Raw genomic sequence first — 15523 nt, 5'->3', positions numbered from 1 at the left:
ATTCTCCTGCCTCTGCCTCCGGAATAGCTGGGATTACAGGTGCCTGCCACCATGCCTGGCTAATTTTTGTATTTTTAGTAGAGATGGGGCTTCACCATATTGGCTAGGCTAATCTCACTCCTGACCTCAGGTGATCCATCCACCTCAGCCTCCCAAAGTGCTGGGATTACTGGTGTGAGCCACCGTGCCTGGCCAGGATAGTCTTTTTTTAATCCCTCCAAATCCTAACTGTAATTGGGTTTCATTCTATACTGTAGTCACTAGTTTGAGTTTATTGTACTTGCACATTGAATAAAAAATAGGTTTTGAGTCATGAAATACAAGTGATAGCTTTTCTTTATGAGTGAGAATGTACATTTTAGACCTATCGTCTTAAAATATCTGTGAGCCATTTTGAATTCTTTAAAGAAGAAATGTTGGCATAAGTTTATGTTGTGGTGTATAAAGTTTCTGCTTCTTTTTCCCCTAGTCTTTGTTGAATTTAAATGGCTTTTACGAGTACAAGAGTACTAGTAGCAAAATAATTGAATTCCACATTTTGTGATCATGTGGTACGTGTTACTGATTTTTGGTTAATGGAATTTATTTACTTGTTATAAGATAGCATTCAGAATAGATTTTTTTTCCCTTAAGTAATTTTAAGTGCTTTTTTTTTTTTTTTTCACTGCAGCTTTGATCTCCCTGGCTCAAGCAATACTTCCACCTCAGCCTTTCTAGCAACTGGGACTACAGGCATGCACCACCACATCCAACTAGTATTTGTATTTTTTATAGAGACAGGGTTTTGCCATGTTTCCCAGGCTGGTCTTGAACTCCTGGGCTCAAGCAGTCCTCCTGCCTCAGCCCCCAAAAGTGCTGAGATTACAGGTGTGAGCCACCACACCCAACTTTTAAGTTACATTTTTATTGATTCCTAGAACTGTTTCTTCAAGAGCCTTTTTTTTTTATTGGTCTAGATATGGTTGTTGATTTACATTGTGTATGGATATATTATGTTAGCTTGAAATGTAGCCTTGTTTAGCATAATGGTTTCCTGTCTTTTTGAGTATGAGGATACTTTTTGATTTCCAAAAATGTAATTAGCCCATTCCACATAAATGGTAGCTATGTATTTATAGTGGTGACAATTACTGTGAAGGTAGATGTGTGCTTGTTCCTCATTGCTCTGTGCATGTATTTGAGAGAGAGCAGTATGTGTAAGGGAGAGACCCTTCCTTTTCTGCACACACTGAACTTGACTCTCGGTGAAGCCTCCTGCCTGTCTCTGGGGCTCCTCTGGGTGGCCAGGCGCAGGCTGGACAACAGCCCACTGTCTAATTCTTTCTTTTTGAGATGGAGTCTTGCTCTGTCGCCCAGGTTGGAATGCAATGGCGTGATCTCGGCTCACTGCGACCTCCGCCTCCTGGGTTCAAGCAATTCTCCTGCCTTAGTCTCCCAAGTAGCTGGGATTACAGGTGCCCGTCACCATGCCTGGATAATTTTTGTATTGTTTTAGTAGAGACGGGGTTTCACCATGTTGTCAGGGTGGTCTCGAACTCCTGACCTCAGGTGATTCATGCACCTCGGCCTCCCAAAGTGCTGGGATTACAGGCCTGTGCCACCACACCTGGCCCCCTACTGTCTAATTCTTCGTTGCAGCTGCCACGTCACTCTCAGAGCCGGTTTTCCTAATATGCAGTTAGCATTCTAAGAGTTAACAGATTTTGTTTTATTTTCCCAAGATCTTTTTAAAAAAATTTCTTAATTATAGGTCTAAGAAAAGCTTATTTTAGAAAAATTCTAAAAGATAAGAAGAAAATGAGCATCTCCTGTTATCTTCTAACCCAAATAGCTTTGCATTTTACATAGCTGGAGTGATAGTGATCAGAATGGTTTTTTAAGAAACCTTCTGTATTGTGAAATTTTATTACAGAAATGATAAGTGTAACACTTCAAGGATCTACTTATGGAAAAGGTCATCTCTGCCATACTTTTGATGCCTACCTTCAGAGAAACCTTCATTAGCAATCTGGCGTATGTCCTGCCTCAGGCTCATGAAAATATGAACAAAGAGAGAGGGGTTTCTCTGTTTTTTTGTTTTGTTTTGTTTTTTGTTTTCTTAAAATGCAATAATTTTATACACATTACCCTTAAACCTGTCTTTTTCACTTAGAAAATCATCATGGACAGCTCCTGTGGGTCAGTAGATAAACATATTCTTTTTAATAGCTGCTGAGACTTTTACTTCTGAAGTGTAAATTCGCACTGGGTATGAAACAGGGCCTAAAACAAAAAGTTCCCTGCCCTTTTAGAGCCTCCATTCTGATGGAGGGAGGCCGACAACATGCAGACAGATGTAGGACATGTCAGAGAGTGATCAGTGCTCTGAAGAGAAAACCATGGGAAGTCCAAGGGTAGAAAGCAACGGGTAGGTGGAGATGAGGAGCAGCCCCAGCCTAGCCAAATTCTAGTGAAGGGGCTTCAGTGCAAAGACCTTGTGGCCAAAGCACATCTGACCTGGATGAGGAGAGGCCCGGGGGATTAGGGGCCTATAGGAATGATGAGGTCACATTTAGCATTCCTGGGATGGTCCCAGGTGTTTGTCTGAAGGTTCCATGGGTGATTCTGCTCTGCAGACAGGTGTGATGTGCAGATGAGGAACGACTGGGTCGTGCTGATGGAAATGGCCTGCCTGGAATTATATGGAGAGCTTAGGCTGGGATCAGGAAGGTCATGAACACCATGATCTCCTCAAGCTGAAAACTAGGTTCTGTCCAAATCTACCAGTTTTCAAAAGGAATTGGGCATTACAACTATTTGAACAAACTTTTTTTTCCTTCAGAACTATTCCAGTGAATGCTGGCTTTTTAAAAAACAGGGGATGAGGAACCTAACTCTGAATAAAATTGCCATGTGATTATAGGACTTGGTGTCTTAATTTTGTTGATATATAGTATTAAACATTCTATTGACCGCCCTAAAAACTGAGGATTTTTGCTTTGATTTTTTGTTCTAGTCTAAAACATCACAAGGTAGTGACCTTGAACAAAATGAAGCCTCAAGAAAGAATAAGAAAAAGAAAGAAAAATCTACATCGAAATATGAAGTTCTGACAGTTCAAGAGCCTCCAAGGATTGAAGTACATTTATATTTGTTATTCACATTGTGTGATATAATAAGTGGGTCTTTCTTAAAAGAAACTTGGGTTCATATTCGTTTCCTAAGTGAAAATCTCCAGGGCTTTTTAATGATTATTTTCGTAGTGCTAAAGAAAACAGTAGCCACTCTTCTCACCTCTTCATTTTGGCTTCCCAGTTGTCTCAGAGCAGCCACTCAGTGAACATCTGAATGAATGAATGGTCTGGAGACAAAACTACTTGTATCAGAGTTGAATAGTTTGTGTGCCATATTACTAATATTTCCCCTCAGTTATCTTCTTTACCTGTTTTTTTTTTTTTTTTCTTGCTTTAGAATGCTGGCTTTTGCAGGGCCTCCTTTTCTATCCAGAAGTCTTATTATAAAGTCCTTCATTATAGAGAGAAATGTAGAATACTATAGAACCATTGAGACCCCAAGTCAGGAAGATTTCAGGAACTTCCAAAAGCATGCTTTAATTGTTCCATGATACTCCAAGTATGTCATGTACTCTAAGGAGCCAGCCTGGGTTCTAACTTAATTTCTTGTGTGCCTGGTTGTTTTCTTTACATTGCTGTAGCAGACTCAGGTGGCCTGGCTGCTTGTGCAGGCTGAAGGCTCTCTTAGAGGTGCTGCCCAGGTGCCCAGCTTAGGGTCAAGCCCAGGCATTCCCACAGACTTGGGGTGGGGGTTCCCAAGGCTCTTAGAACATCATTTGAGAATAGCTGGGTTACATGTTTGAAAACCTACCATGGCAGAGCATTATGGTTTAGGCAAGTGAATAATTTATATTTCTGCCCCATGTTTCCCATCTTTTTCCAAGGGACCAAAATATTGACAAAATGACATAGGCATTTTTAAGTGATTAAAAAATGGTTTTTTAGCAGGCCTGTTGCCTTTGGCTCCATTTATTAGCCTGGGTTCAGCAGAGATAACATGTAAATCTACTGAATCTAGATGGTTTCTCTAATGAAAAACATAATCCTTTGAAGAACAGGTACTTGAATACTCTCATATCAAGGTGGTCCAAGGTCAGTTCTTTAGACCCCTCGGTGTACCAAGATTGTTGGTGGCACTCTCTTTTTTGGGTACAGGGGTATTAGAACTGTGGCCCTTAAATTTGCTCTCAGTTAAATAAAGCAGAAGCTCTTATGTGAGAGTTTCGCAGCTTTTTTTTTAAATCACTTTTAAGAACTTTTGTGGGACCTTACTGAAGAATGAAAATATAAGCAAGGAAAAGGTCGCACTTGGCATGTTTGCATTAACAAAGAGCTAAAGGGGTGTGTGGTTTACTTAGGATGCCGAGGAATTTCCCAACCTGGCAGTTGCATCTGAAAGAAGAGACAGAATAGAGACACCGAAATTTCAATCTAAGCAGCAGCCACAGGTAATTTTTAGACTGAAACCACAAATTGCTTTAGGCTTAACTTTTCTGGCTCAACTAAATGCTTGAGAAAAACTGCTTTCCAGACATTTCTGTATGGTGACAGGTGGTTTTGTTTTGATTCATTCCTTCATGAGAGAACTGTACCCAGCATGTTGAAACAGAATTGCTCTTAAATAATAAGATTTTATTATTTTATAATAGACTTATTTTATAAGATTATTATTTTATAATAAGATTATTGGTAACTGCAGTTGCTAAGTCGGAAAGGAGGGGGATCATACTGCCTTATGAAACTTTAAGGGGAAAAAGTTGACTCAGTTTATTTGGGAAACAGAAGAATTTTTTTGCAAGTCAGTAATGTCTGACAGAAGAAAAATAAGAGAGGCACCACAGTTTTACTCTATGCAGTTAAAACAGAAGCTAAAGTGGGGGTGATTCCCCTTCTCTACTCCACCACCTACCCCATAGATTCAGGAGGGAGCTTGTGAGTCATAATTTAGATGGGGAACTTGTGTACTTGTAGACATTTATTTGCTAGGATATTCATTGTCGTTTTGCCTTTTAAAGGGGGCTGTTGTTTTCGCATTCATGAAAAATAAAATTCTAAACCTTTGTGTGAGTTAACTTTCAATTCAATGTTATAATTTACTCATCTTCCTTCCATGCAGCAGGCCTCCTTGCCTGTCCTTTGTTGCACTTGGTACTTTCCCTTGATGGGAGCCCTCAGCCAGTAGGGTTTTTGGTGTCCTGGAAGAGAACACTTGGCAGGAGAGTGGAGCAGAGGCACTAAAGCAAATGGAACACCATGCCTTAGGACATATCACTGGGCTTCCTTGTACAACTTTTTATATACTCAAAACCCAAATCACAACAATTTCAAAAATAACACTTGTTTTGAGCATATCAGACTTTGAGCCTGCATTTAATATTATTTGCTGAGTATGATTTGGGCTTATGTAGACTTTTGGTTGTATCACTGTAATTTCATGGCATTTTGTTGGTTTACGGAGGCATTGGTTGTATCACTATAATTTCATGGCATTTTGTTAGTTTACGGAGGCATTTGGAGAGAGAATGGGCTAATGAGGTGATAGTACTAACCAAGTAGCCTCACACACAGACTTTGTAGCCAAAGACTTTATACAAGTGTTAGTGTCTTGTCTGTAGATGTGTATTGTTGACTACTCACAATGGAGATATAGACAAAAGTGTAGGTGATTTAATATAAACCCAATGTTCTGAAAGAAGGAAGACATAAACAACCATGGTAATACTGGCAGATAATGTGGGATTGATTTTTTTCCTTTCATTACTTGAATTTTTAAAAATTCTTTTTTATAGTCTCAATCTATTTCATTTTATCTTTACATCAGTTTTTTTGTAAAATGAAAAGCACAGTTTGTATAGTTTTATAAGTAAACTTACAAATTTTTAACTTTCAGGATAATTTTAAAAATAATGTAAAGAAGAGCCAGCTTCCAGTGCAGTTGGATTTGGGGGGCATGCTGACAGCCCTGGAGAAGAAGCAGCACTCTCAGCATGCAAAGCAGTCCTCCAAACCAGTGGTAGTCTCAGGTAAGAGAGTCTTTCCATCTCAGGCAAGTGGTTGGAAGTCTTTTTCAGCTAGATTATTGTGTTAACATTATTTATAGATAAAACAGTGTGATGCTAGAATAAACATAGATAAGGACCTGTGGAATAGAATTAAGAGTCCAGAAATAAATTCATGGATCTGTGACCAATTGATTTTTCATAAGTATGCAAAGTCCATGAAAAGAACAAGGAACAGTCTCTTTAAAATGGTACTAGAACATCTGGATTTCCACATGCTAAAGAATAGTCATACCTCCTACCTCACACCATAGATCCAAATGAACTCAAAATGGATCAATGAGCTAAATATAAGAGCTAAAACTATAAAACTCTTAAAAGAAAACAGGTAAATCTTCATGATCTTTTATTAGACATTGGATTTTTAGATACGGTGCCAAAAAGATGGGCAACAAAAGAACAATAAACTTTGGACTTCATTAAAATTAAAAATTTTTGCATACCGAAGGACATTATCAAGAAAGCGAAAAGACAACTTACAGAATGGGAGAAAATATTTGCAAATTATGTATCTGATAGGGGATTAATATTCAAATATTTAGGAACTCCAGCTGAATAGCAAACAATCCAATTTAAAAATGGGCAAAGGACTGGAAAAGACATTTCTCCAAAAAAGGTACACAAGTGGTCAATAAGTGTGTGTAAAGATACTCAATATCATTAGTCATCAGGGAAATAAATATTGATCAAAAGTACAGTGAAATACTACTTCCCACCTAGTGGGATGATTTTAATCCAAAAACAGAACATAACAGGTGTCGGTGAAGATGTGGAAAAATTGGAACCCCGTACACTGCCGGTGGGAATGTAAAATGGTGCAGCCATTGCCTGTGGAAACCACCAGGTTGTCTGTGGAAGACAACCTGGTGGCTTCTTACCATGCTCAGTGCAGTTACTACATGACTCAGCGATTTCACTGCTCAGTATTTACCCAAAAGAAAACAGACTTAGACACTTTTACACTGGGGTTTGTTATGGCATTATTCACAATAACCAAAAGGTAGAAACAGCGCAAATGTTCATTACCACATGACGGTGTAAACAAATGTGGTATACCTACACAATGTAATATGCAACCTTAAAAAAGGAATGAATTCTTATACATGATACAACATGAAAGAAACCTGAAAACATTATACCATATAAAATTAGCTAGACACAGAAACACAACTACTGTGTGATTCCACTTAAAAGAAATATCTAGAATAGGCAAATTCATAAAAGCATAGATTAGAGGATACCTGGGGCTGAGGGGAAAAGGAATAGTGAGTTATTATTAATGGGGACAGAGTATTCATTGGAGCATTAAAAAGTCTTGAAAATGGATAGTAGTGATGGTTGCACAACATTGTGAATATAATTTATGCAACTGAATTATGCACTTAAAAACAGTTAAAATGGTACATTTTATGTCATATATTACCACAAATAAAACATTTTTAAGTTATTAAAATAGGATGATTTTTAAAAATTGATCTTATTAAAAGATGAGCTTTCCACTGATATGATGACATTGTGTAGCTGAAAATCTCCTTATCTGTAGAAGTGTCCTGAGTTTCTGAAGATCTTTACTGTCTGGGTGAGGAAGCTGCATTCCATGGAAATGGTTTACTGCCTGCGTATGGGGCACCACTGGGAACAGTGTGGAGTAGTGCTGATGTGGCTGCCTCTTTCCTCTGACACATCTTCTCTTAAGAGCCAAGACAGTTAAAACGCACAATATGTCATAAAAAGCAACATGAAAATTCTCCACCATAGGCTTTTAGATATGTTTCTTCCTTTTGAAGTAGTTTATTATTTCAAAAAACGCTACTTTTTTTTTTTAATCTGTGGATCTTCCTTTTTTTTAAACTTTTATTTTAGATTCAGGGGTACACATGCAAGTTTGTTATACAGGTAAACTTGTGTCATGGGGGTTTGTCGTACAGATTATTTTGTCACTCAGGTACTAAGCCTGGTAACCAATAGTTATTTTTTCCGATCTTCTCCCTCCTCCCACCCTCAAGTAGGCCTCAGTGTCTGTTGTTCCCTCCATGTGTCCATGTGTTCTCATCATTTAGCTCCCACTTATAAGTGAGAACATGTGGTATTTGGTTTTCTGTTCCTGCGTTAGTTTGCTAAGGATGATGGCCTCCAACTCCATCCATGTTCCTACAAAGGACATGATCTCATTCTCTTTTATGACTGCATAGTATTCCATTGTGTATATGTACCACATTTTCTTTATCCAGTGTACTGTTGCTGGGCATTTAGGTTGATTTCATGTCTCTGCTATTGTGAATAGTACTGCAGTGAACAGTCACATGTGCATGTGTCTTTACAGTAGAATGATTTATATTCCTTTGGGTATATACCCAGTAATGGGATTGCTGGGTCAAATGGTATTTCTGTTTTTAGGTCTGAGGAATCACCACACTGCTTTTCACAGCGGTTGAACTAATTTACACTCCCAGCAACAGTGTATAAGCGTTTCTTTGTCTCCGCAACCTCACCAGCTTCTGTTATAGCCATTCTGACTGATGTGAGATGGTATCTCATTGTGGTTTTGATTTGCATTTCTCTAATGATTAAGTGATGTTGAACTTTTTCTCGTATGCTTGTTGGCCACGTGTATGTTTCTTGAAAAGTGTCTGTTCATGTCCTTTGCCCACTTTTTAATGGGGTTGTTTTTTTCTTGCAGATTTGTTTAAGATCCTTGTAGATGTTGGGTATTAGATCTTTGTCAGATGGATAGATTGCAGAAATTTCTCCCATTCTGTAGGCTGTCTGTTCACTCTGATGATAGTTTGTTTTGCAGTGCAGAAGCTTTTTAGTTTAATTAGATCCCATTTGTCAATTTTTGCTTTTGTTGCAGCTTTTGATGTCTTTGTCATGAAATCTTTGTCAGTTCTTGTGTCCAAAATGGTATTGCCTGGGTTGTCTTTCAGTGTTTTTATAGTTCTGGGTTTTACGTTTAAGTCTTTAATCCATCTTGAGTTGATTTTTGTATGTGGTGTAAAGAAGGGGTCCAGTTTCAGTTTTCTGCATATGGCTAGCCAGTTATCCAGCAGCATTTATTGAATAGGGAGTCCTTTCCCCATTGCTTGTTTTTGTCAACTTCATCATTTGTTCCTCACTTCTTCCTCTACTGCCTTTGGTGTTAAATGTTTTTAGAGTACACTTCTCTTTGTTGATTTTTTTTAACTTTAGTTTGAAAAACTACCTTCTTAGCAGTTGCTGTAGGGATTACAGTATACATGTTAGTTTATATATTGAAGAAACTTTACTCCAATAGGTCTCCATTTTCTTCCTCCCCCTTTATGCTATTGTCATATGGTACATCTAAATAGATGATAAACCAAACACTACAGTGTTGGAACTACTACTTTATACAGCCATATCTTTTAAAGAAGAGAAGGAACAAGGAAAAAATATGTATTTACCAGTTTCATATTTATGATTTTAGGTGTTCTTTATTCCTCTGGATTCAGTTGCCATCTTGTATCACTTCTGGTAGTATTTCTTCTGGAGGACTTCCTTTGGTATTAGTGACACAAGCAATACTAGCAACAAATTCTCATGGTCTTTGTCTAGGAATGTCTTTATTTTGCATTCACTTTTTGGAGGTTAGTTTTGCTGGATGTAGAATTCTTGGTTGACCGCCCCATAGCTCATCCCTATAGCAAGTCTTCCCTGGACTCTGTGTAAGTCCCCGCTGGCCTGGCCCTGTCTTTTGCTTGACTGTACAAAATGGCAGCCTCAGACTGGCCATGCTGCCTTGCCTTCCCCATTTGTTGAAATCACTACTTTAAATGACTACACTTTGAATTCAGCAAGCCCCTTATGGCAGTGACAAGGAAGCTGCTGGTTTTCATAGCCTTGGCACCTGTTGAATGAGCCAAAGCAGAGCAGGGAGAGACTCTGGGAAAAGCCTCAGACAGGAGTATCCAGACCCATACTGTTCCCACCTGAAGGCTACTCATCTAAGGAGTAAGCACTCTTCGGTTTGTTGGAAACCTTTGGTCACTTTCCAGAGGGCTGATATGACTGTGTTTGGCAGTTCTGTTGAACTTCGTGGTTGTTTTTGTGGGAGGGAATGGTTGATCTTCGTCTGTTGTAGGAAGGACCCTCCTCAGGCCCGGTGTCAGTGCTTTGTGAAGAGTTGCCTGGCAGTGGGGTGCAGGAGGTGTAGAGCTAGAGGGCTTGTGGCAGATTTTGCAGGAGCCCAGGTGAGATGCTGAACTTGGTGGTGTCATTGGGGACCGGGTGAGTGAGCACCTATGAGCCATACAGGGTTTTCCACGAAGAGCTGAGAAAAGCAATTGAGGCAGTCACATAGTCACATGTATGTTTCAAACCCCATGTGGAAACAAGGCTCCAAAGATGCAAGCAGCTGTGCTCACTAAGGCCAGAGCAGCCTGGGAGGCAGGTACAGCTGTCTTGGTTGACCTGGGCAGGTTACGTTCTGCGTTGAAGCAGTGAATTAGACAGTCAGACAGGCGAGACTTAGTGGGACTGCCTGATTGACAGAGCACCAATTATTTTAAAAACGTGTTCCAAAATTAAAGGAGGGCAGGTAAAATACATTTGGAGAAATATTGATGATTGTTGAAGCTGGACAATGGACACAGGGGGTTTGTTTACCATTCTTTTTTCTTTGGCGTATGTTTGGAAATTTTCCAGATCAAAAAGTGAGGATAAAACTATATGGGAATTAACTGATTACTTGAAATAATTATTGAGATGGGAAATAGAACAGAAAAGGAGAATAAAATTGAAATGTTCAGTAGTAATCACAATAATTTATTGACTATGTAGAGGGATTACCAACTGCCCATGATGGGGTTTTGGAAAACATGCCTGGAAAACTCAAGAGAATTAACTAGAAATATTACTAGAATCTTATAGTGGCCTTATAAGGTAGCTAGATACAAGATAAACATACAGAAACCAATAGGGCCAGCTTCCACAAAGGCAGTGTCAACTGGAAACGGTGGTGGAGAGGGACGTGTTCACAGTAGCAACAGTGAGTGCAGACCACCTAGAACTGTCCTGAGTCAGAAAATGAGATCCATGCTGTATAGACTGTACTGAGAAACATGGGAGATCTGATTACATGGATAGGAAGGTAGGTGTTCCTAAATTACTTGATACTTTTTGGGAATCTCATCCAAAAGATACTAAGTTTCATTTGGAATTACTGCCAATGAAAAGAATGTGTAAGAGATTGTTCTCAAAGATGAGAAGGGTTGTGGGGACAAGCTGGGGGTGACTTAGCAAACTCCTTCAGTTACCCTGAGGCAGCCCCTGGGTGAGCTGCGGTCCAAGAGCTGGGTGGAGCATCTGGGAGGTGACCGTGAGGGGTTTGTCCCACTGCGTTTCAGTTGGAGCAGTGCCAGTCCTTTCCAAAGAATGTGCATCAGGGGAGAGAGGCCGCCGCGTGAGTCAAATGAAGACCCCGCACAATCCCTTGGACTCCAGCGCCCCACTGATGAAGAAAGGGAAGCAGAGGGAGATCCCCAAGGCCAAGAAACCAACCTCACTGAAGAAGGTATGTGGGGTGTTTCAGCCGAAGCGAGGCGCTAGAAAACTTAGTTTCACATTTCCATAGTTATTCTCTCAGCTCTTAGATTTTTAGATTTTACGATTTACATTACTTGAATATGTTGTAGTAAAACGTGTTAATGATACTCTAACAAATGATCCCTCACCCTCCCAGCGTGACACGTCAGGGATATGTGATGTGGGGAATGCTTTAGCTACCTGAGAAGAAAGGAACATGTTTTATTTTTTCAACTTTGCAGTGGATGGACAGAAAACCAGAAATGGGAGGAGTTGCATTTTTCTTCTTCTTATGATCCCCCTTCATCCTACCCTAGCTGATCTGTCTGATATTCAGAGTCAGTGAATAATGCACACTTCCTTGCACACCTTCCAGGAGGACAGTCACAGGCTCCTCCGGTGAATTCTTTTTTTTGTTTGTTTTTGTTTTTGTTTTTTGAGACGGAGTTTTGCTCTTGTTGCCCAGGCTGGAGTGCAATAGAGCGATCTCGGCTCACTGCAACCTCTGCCTCCCGGGTTCAAGCAGTTCTCCTGCCTCAGCCTCCCGAGTAGCTGGGATTACAGGCGTGTGCCATCATGCCCAGCTAATTTTTGTATTTTTAGTAGAGACGAGGTCTCACCATGTTGGCCAGGCTAGTCTCAAACTCCTGACCTCAGGTGATGCACCTCCCAAAGTGCTGGGATTACAGGCGTGAGCCATCACGCCCAGCCTCCCTCTGGTGAATTCTCACAGCAGCCTGTGGTGTAGGTGCTCAGGCAAGTGCTGAGCTGCAGAATTGTCTTTAGAGCTCAGGGCTCTCCTGTGTGGCTGCTCTGCATACCTCGGGAGGAACGTGCCACTCCAAAACCAGTGGGGAGGGTTGGGTGAGCTCCCTGGAGTCTGGGGAGCACTTGGCTGCTCTCAGGGCACTAATAGGCACATTGCCAAAAAGTTGAACTTGGGCAGTTTAATTTGCAGAAGAGCTTATCTTTTAAGTACAAGTATTTAGGCATTTTAATTGTTTATTTAATTTTTAAGATTATTTTGAAAGAACGGCAAGAGAGAAAGCAGCAGCGTCTCCAAGAAAATGCTGTGAGTCCAGCTTTTACCAGTGATGACACACAAGATGGAGAGAGTGGTGATGACGACCAGGTTCCCGAGCAGGCAGAGCTGTCAGGTACCAACTTCTGTTTGTGCCTTAAGAATAATTTAAACGGGAGCAACTATGAAAAGGATGAGCTGTGCTGAGCAAACTCTCCAGGACTTGGCTGACTCCTCTTGCTTTTGTGGTGAAAGTGGGTCAGCATTGAGCTCCCAGCTTTACAGGGAAGGAAGGTCCCCACAGATGGGGGAGTGTTTCTAGTCCCTCTGGTTCTGGGGTCTGTGAGGGACAGAGGTGAGGATCCTCCCTTCCCACCAAGTTTGATCTGTGTGATGCTGGATGGTCCTCTAACTTGAAGTGGTCATGAGAATTAACACCGCTAGCTGCACAGCTGCTCACCAGCAAGTATTGGAGATGTGGGGGCATGAACACAATTGTGTGTTGTTAAGGAAACTTCTTATTCAGTTATACATTCAGAAAAGTGCACAAATATCAGTGTACAGCTTGAAGACTTTTCACAGTGACCACTGCATTCAGATCAAGAAGCAAAACACAGCCCAGCAATTGCCTGTGCCCTCTTGTCAGAGGCCTCCCCCAGGAGACCCTGCCCCATGGCAACCCCACCAAGGGCTGTGGCTGTGGCTCTAGTGCAACTGTGTGTTATGTGCTGCTCTTTGTCCCCTTTCCTTCAGCCTTGCTGGCAACATGGAGATGCCATTTATTTTCATCACTGTGGAAAATTCAGTTGGACGAATGTACAGGGTTGCGGATGGGCATTCAGGCATTTTCCAGTTTGGGTAATTAGAAACAGGGTTGCTGCGGACAGTGTTGTATGTGTCTTAAAGGACACAAGCACTCGTTCCTGTGGGGCATTACCTGGGAGCAGAATTGCTTTAGTAGCTCCTGCCCAATGGGTTTCTGACTGTTCTACCAGTTACAGCCCCAGGGAGGCTGAGAGTTGCAGGTGCTCCCCATCTCTGCCAGCCCACGGGGCACTATGTTTTTCAGCCTTGCCATTCTTGTGGGTGTGGTATATGTTTTTTCATTCCTTCATTTGGTGATCTGTTACTGCAATTGCATTTTGATAGTCAGTAGAAGTAACTAGTTGGGGACAGTAAGCTATCACTGCATCAGATCTGGTGTGTTTAAACACACACGTCTTGAGTTTCTCATAGTTTAGATGTTGGAGTTCAGCTATTTCTAAAGGATTATTTCAAAAAGAAATGGTCTCAAGCATTTCAGAAAAAACTTAGAACTAAAACCCTGTTTTTTAAAACTCCCTCATAAGAGATTCTTCAGGTTAAATTTCAAAATCAAAAAATAAATTTGGCCACTGAACTGCACACTTAAAAGTGGTTAAAATGGTAATATTAATGTATATTTTACCATAATAAAAATGAAATATATAAGTAAATTGAGGGGAGGCACACCTCCAGGCATGACTGCCTCCACCAGCTTTTCTGTTTTCCCCAGGCATCCTCGTCTGTTTTTTCTGCCTTCTGTAAACCTCTCTGCATGTTGTCTGTGAATGTGGTGGTTGTGTGCAGGGTCTGGTTGCATTGGTGAGACTGCATTGGGCCAGCCCCTCAGTGTGTGCACTGGGCCTCACAGATGTCTTATGATGACTTTTTCCTCCATGAAGGGCCAGAGGGGATGGACGAACTGATCTCCACTCCTTCGGTTGAGGACAAGTCTGAAGAGCCACCAGGCACAGAACTCCAGAGGGACACAGAGGCCTCCCACCTTGCTCCCAATCACGCCACCTTCCCTAAGATCCACAGCCGCAGATTCAGGGAGTGAGTGAGCCCCTGCCTGCCAGGGACTAGGGGAAGATGGAAGTGCTTCGGTTCAGTATGGCATTGATATCTCCCATAAATCCTTGTTGCTGGGCCACACTGTGCTTTAACCCTCATGGTTGAAAGAAGTTGGGTACCTGGTTACACGCATTCAGGGAGAGCCTAATCCTTGTGTCTGATTCTGCTTCTACTGAGGTTCTTGTGCTATTAATGATGGAAGAGGGACCCTCAGTCCAGGTTTGCAGTCGGGAATGGATAGTGAAGTGACCGTGCATCATCTTTGGGCCCCTTTTCATGGTTTAATCTGTATAATTTCTTAGGCGGCAGGATTCCTTTAACCTTGTGTGCTCACTCTGCCTTCTTCCCTGCCCACTTTTCTTCCAGGATAGTCTCCCGGTATTTGTCTTTATGACAGGGAGTTGCACGGGGTAGTGGCTGAGATGGGGACCTGTGGCAAACTATGGTCGGGCAGGGCCCAGAGAAATTTGTCCCTTGTAGTTGGGAATGGGGGAAGATGCCCCAGTATTTGCCTTTCATAAAATTAAATCATCAGGAATTCCACAGTTCTGGTTAGTAGTACTTGTTGAAACGTGACTTTTTGTCTGATTCAGTCTACGTCTCTTCTCCCTGGGGTGGGATGGGAGCAGTGCTGCAGTGTCACAGCCAGTGGCACAATTCCTGATGTCTGATGTTTCTTTCAGTTACTGCAGCCAGATGCTTAGTAAAGAAGTGGATGCCTGTGTTACCGACCTACTCAAAGAACTGGTCCGTTTCCAAGACCGTATGTACCAGAAAGATCCAGTCAAGGCCAAGACTAAACGTCGACTTGTGTTGGGGTTGAGGGAAGTTCTGAAACACCTGAAGCTCAAAAAACTGAAATGTGTCATTATTTCTCCCAACTGTGAGAAGATACAGTCAAAAGGTAAAGGCACGGTGTGGTCCTGTGATATGTGGGCCCCTGCACGAGTGCCTAGTGTGCCCTCGTGGTTGCC

At 41.4% G+C, this 15523-nt stretch overlaps 1 protein-coding gene across 15 annotated transcripts in view; it reads left to right on the top strand.

Moving 5' to 3' along the window:
- The window catches only part of SECISBP2 (SECIS binding protein 2), a 41436-nt gene that overhangs the window by 17152 nt on the left and 8761 nt on the right, over positions 1-15523 (top strand). For 9 of the 15 annotated variants that reach the window (XM_054502214.2, XM_054502213.2, XM_054502211.2 and 6 more), the window contains 7 exons: positions 2996-3118; positions 4412-4501; positions 5944-6076; positions 11476-11642; positions 12672-12810; positions 14378-14531; positions 15233-15453. In XM_054502214.2, the coding sequence (XP_054358189.1) occupies positions 2996-3118; positions 4412-4501; positions 5944-6076; positions 11476-11642; positions 12672-12810; positions 14378-14531; positions 15233-15453 (1027 nt within the window). The remainder of the gene's footprint in view (positions 1-2995; positions 3119-4411; positions 4502-5943; positions 6077-11475; positions 11643-12671; positions 12811-14377; positions 14532-15232; positions 15454-15523) is intronic. The other 6 variants (XM_054502217.2, XM_054502216.2, XM_054502212.2 and 3 more) reach the window with 1 other exon arrangement.

This window comes from Pongo pygmaeus, chromosome 13, assembly GCF_028885625.2.
Source record: "Pongo pygmaeus isolate AG05252 chromosome 13, NHGRI_mPonPyg2-v2.0_pri, whole genome shotgun sequence".
In the NCBI taxonomy this organism is placed as follows: Eukaryota; Metazoa; Chordata; class Mammalia; order Primates; family Hominidae; genus Pongo; species Pongo pygmaeus.
The sequence above is the reverse complement of the archived record's forward strand: the minus strand, read 5'-3'. Positions and strand labels throughout refer to the sequence as shown.